This window comes from Phytophthora infestans, genomic scaffold, assembly GCF_000142945.1.
Source record: "Phytophthora infestans T30-4 supercont1.6 genomic scaffold, whole genome shotgun sequence".
NCBI lineage: Eukaryota > Oomycota > Peronosporomycetes > Peronosporales > Peronosporaceae > Phytophthora > Phytophthora infestans.
Genome location: NW_003303753.1, coordinates 2,992,072 through 2,995,414, shown reverse-complemented (window position 1 = coordinate 2,995,414; position 3,343 = coordinate 2,992,072). Strand labels below are relative to the sequence as shown.

Below are 3,343 nucleotides of genomic sequence, written 5' to 3'. Positions count from 1 at the left end.
TAGTAAATAAAACACTTCTGGTTTTGAAGCATAAAAGTTAAGGTGTTAGCTTTGAGCCCTGGTCTTGGGCTGTAAGTGTCCTTTGGATAAGGAACTTAGTATTAGTGACTCTTTGAGTCGAACGTCTTCCTCTGACGCTAAAGCTACGGCAGCCCCACTGCACCGCGTCATCGGGTTCAGCATTCTTGTCACTAAACGTTCCATTACCTCTAAGATCGCATGCGTTTGGTTCGCAGGGTCGGCCCAAAGATGCCTTTCAATCTGCTTGATAGTCTCTATCGTCGCAGTATAACGCTGCCGTTGTTTTGTTCGAATTCGTTTTGCTCTGGCGTGTGCAGTTTGTCGCTTGTAGCGGTTGGTCTCCTTCGTAATGCTAATCCACAGCGACTTTCGCAGATAATAGCAAAATAGGAGCATCGGCGAGTCTGCATAGCTTGGATCTCTGACCTAGGGGTAGCAAAATCAGTAGACAGATGTGCATATGCTTCACAACCACGTTCAAACTCGGACGAGGGTGCACTCCACGAGAATTTCCGAAGCACATTCTTGTCGATATCTTCAAGGGTAAGCTTTCCACCCATCACCTCCACAAAGCCATCGTCCATTAGGGCGACATCTGCGTCCGGTTCCAGTGAGTCGTCGGCATATTTGCGCCGCTCAATGACCCCTATATACACTATTAGCGCTGTTGTCACTACCGCTCGCATCGATATCCTCATAGGCGTCCGACACTTCTCCATCCGCCATGATGGTCACGTCGTCCTCCGCTACGTCAACGCAGTCATCCGGAGCGTCCTCCAACTCTCATAATCATCCACACTGGCACCGTCGCTCGCGTTACCATTATCCGAGATGTCAGACTCGGCGCCCAGCAAGAGGCGCTGAAAGGCACCGACGACCAGCTCGTGATCTGCCTGGTCCAGACGATTCAACTGGGAACCGCTTTCCGATCCGTACATCGTTTGTATTGTGTTGGCTGATGACGCAATGGATGTGTCGATCTGCGACGCCGTCACCGACTCGCTCGCTGGCAAGCTCTCATCGACACTTGCCTCTCCCCCACTCACGCTACTCTCTTCTCCAATAAGCCCCGACTCGATCGCAAACGTCACCACTGCATTCTCGCCTACAAACAACAATTTATTTCGATACCTGTGTTGTGCTTCGCTCATGCGTTACGTACCGACAAGCGAGATCCCGGTCGGTGACGTATACGTCCACTCCTTCACGAGTCCGGAGCCTGATGGCCTCTTCGCCACTCCACGGAGCTGTCGCCACAGATGCTTGAAGTCGACCGCTCGAACCATAAGCGTGTCTTGAACTACCGACTGCCTGATTATCGTACTGGATAGTACTCTTGCCATTGTGGCAAATTTTGGAATGAGACACCGCTGCTTCAAGTCGCCAGCCTCGACCACTCATCCAAGTGTCCGGACTGACCAGATTACTGCAGCACATCTATTCCTTCCCCCACCCTCTCTTTGGCATTTCCTTTTTGACCTCTTCTAGCTTATATTTTTTGGCAGCAAAAAAAACTTGATTTAAGTATCGTATCCACTTTGTTCGAGCCATTTTCTATCTTGGGATCCCAGTAACGTCGTAACTTACGACTTGTGCCCTCCTTGAAGTCGTAAGTTGCGATGTTGGTAACGGAGGAATTCAATAGCTCATATGATTACGCAGAAGAGATCTCAGAAGCGGAAAATGAGTTCGTCTTTGAGCAGTATATCGAAACGGGCAAAGTAAAGCCGTTCGACGTAACGAAAAATCCTTAGACCCCATGGATGTTATTGGAGCGTTTAGCGAATACGTTGCCAGCAAGAGCTCGGGTATTAAAGGATCGAAAATGATTAACAGCAATGCGTACTTTGGTTGATATCGCTATTGCTTTTACATTCAAAAAGGCAACAAACTGCTAGAACAACTATATTGTAAGAACGAACAGATGATGGTCAGCATCTGTGCGTCTGTCAATCCGGCAGCGTTAACCCCACCCTGCCGGGCGTTGCTCTTGTGCTAAAGCAAGTGCTGTTACCGCTGAGCTGAAACCTCAGCGGTTGCTGCACTTTGTAGCATTAGTGACAACGGCCCCCCCCTGGTTCATATGTATTTATGGTTTATCTATCCCAATAGATACTAGCATTGTTTTTTATATTAACTTGAGATTTGTCGCTTCTTAAGCAATCTTGGAGTCCATGAAATTACACATGGAATTGAACAGCTTTTCGGTATGGTCTTTTCTGTTTTTGCTCCATGATTGCTTTGTATGTTATATCAAATAAATTATTCCTCAAAGATGTCAATCTCAAGCGTCTTGCCGCTGCCAATAGATGTGAAAGCACCATGGAATATCCGCCCCCGACGGTCTTTAGGTCTGCTTAGCGGAGCTGTAGCGGGCTTTGCAGGAGGATTGGGTGCGTGATCGTATGAATGGTCTGGCTCAAATGAAACTCCGGAAGCATCGCTCGGTTTGCAATCTTGTTGTAGCTCATGTTAGCAGCCATGGTGCTGTGCAGTAGTTTGGCGTGTAGTTCGTTCATCTCGCGATTGGCAAGTTCAGCATAAGCTGGCGATTGAATCAAACGAGACTCAGCAATGTGCCGGATCATATTCATTGACATTTGCTTTCCATTGTACTTCATGAAGTGCTTCGACAGAACTTGACTAAAGCTATTGCTTAAATTCGTATAAGCATACTCACCTGGTTGTTGATTGAACATGCTCCATAGTAGCTTACTTGGCTGCTCTCCAAGTGTATTAGCAAAGAAGTCGAGGTAGGACTTAATCGAGCTCATTGTGGTGCTATCCAACAGAATCGTTTGTGGTCCCGTGAGACGAACATTCTTGAAATCATTGAGCTGTAAAACGTTTCCTCAGAGGTAATTTTCATCTTCTGCTGGACTGAGAAGAACGCTCGGTCATACCAAACGAAGTGGATAATGCACGTTCAACCACAACATGGTGTAATCAAACACAACCTTCAAGTAATCACTTATCTTTGCTCTCAGTGCGGCAGCTTGATCAAACCGATCTGTCATTGTCTGTAGAATACACAAATAAGTTTTACGCATTTAGGTGAAAAACATTTATCAAATACTTCTATTTAATATCCGTGGTCGGCAATTCAGAGTACGATCAAACACACAAACGATAAGTTGGCGGCCCGTCGTCAACGTACAATACCAGAAGGGGACTTGTTTCGGTTTCTTGGAGTCCGACTCGCTATTGCAGTAGAACCTAGACGAGGTGCCCTACGAACCTACTGGGAAAAAGACATTCTTGAGGATTTTGTTGGGGCCCCTCCCAATTTTGGGGAACGTTTTGGTGTATCACGTCACACATT

The 3,343-nt window shown here is 46.9% G+C and overlaps 1 protein-coding gene across 1 annotated transcript; it reads right to left on the bottom strand.

The window, feature by feature from the left end:
• Positions 1–2,283: 2,283 nt before the first annotated feature.
• On the bottom strand, positions 2,284–2,960 carry PITG_04791 (uncharacterized protein; the record flags this gene model as incomplete). The annotated part of the gene is made up of 3 exons (XM_002905461.1): positions 2,284–2,377; positions 2,452–2,872; positions 2,930–2,960. The coding sequence occupies 3 exons, from the start codon at positions 2,958–2,960 to the stop codon at positions 2,284–2,286; spliced, it is 546 nt and encodes a 181-aa protein (XP_002905507.1).
• Between the last annotated feature and the right edge of the window lie 383 nt (positions 2,961–3,343).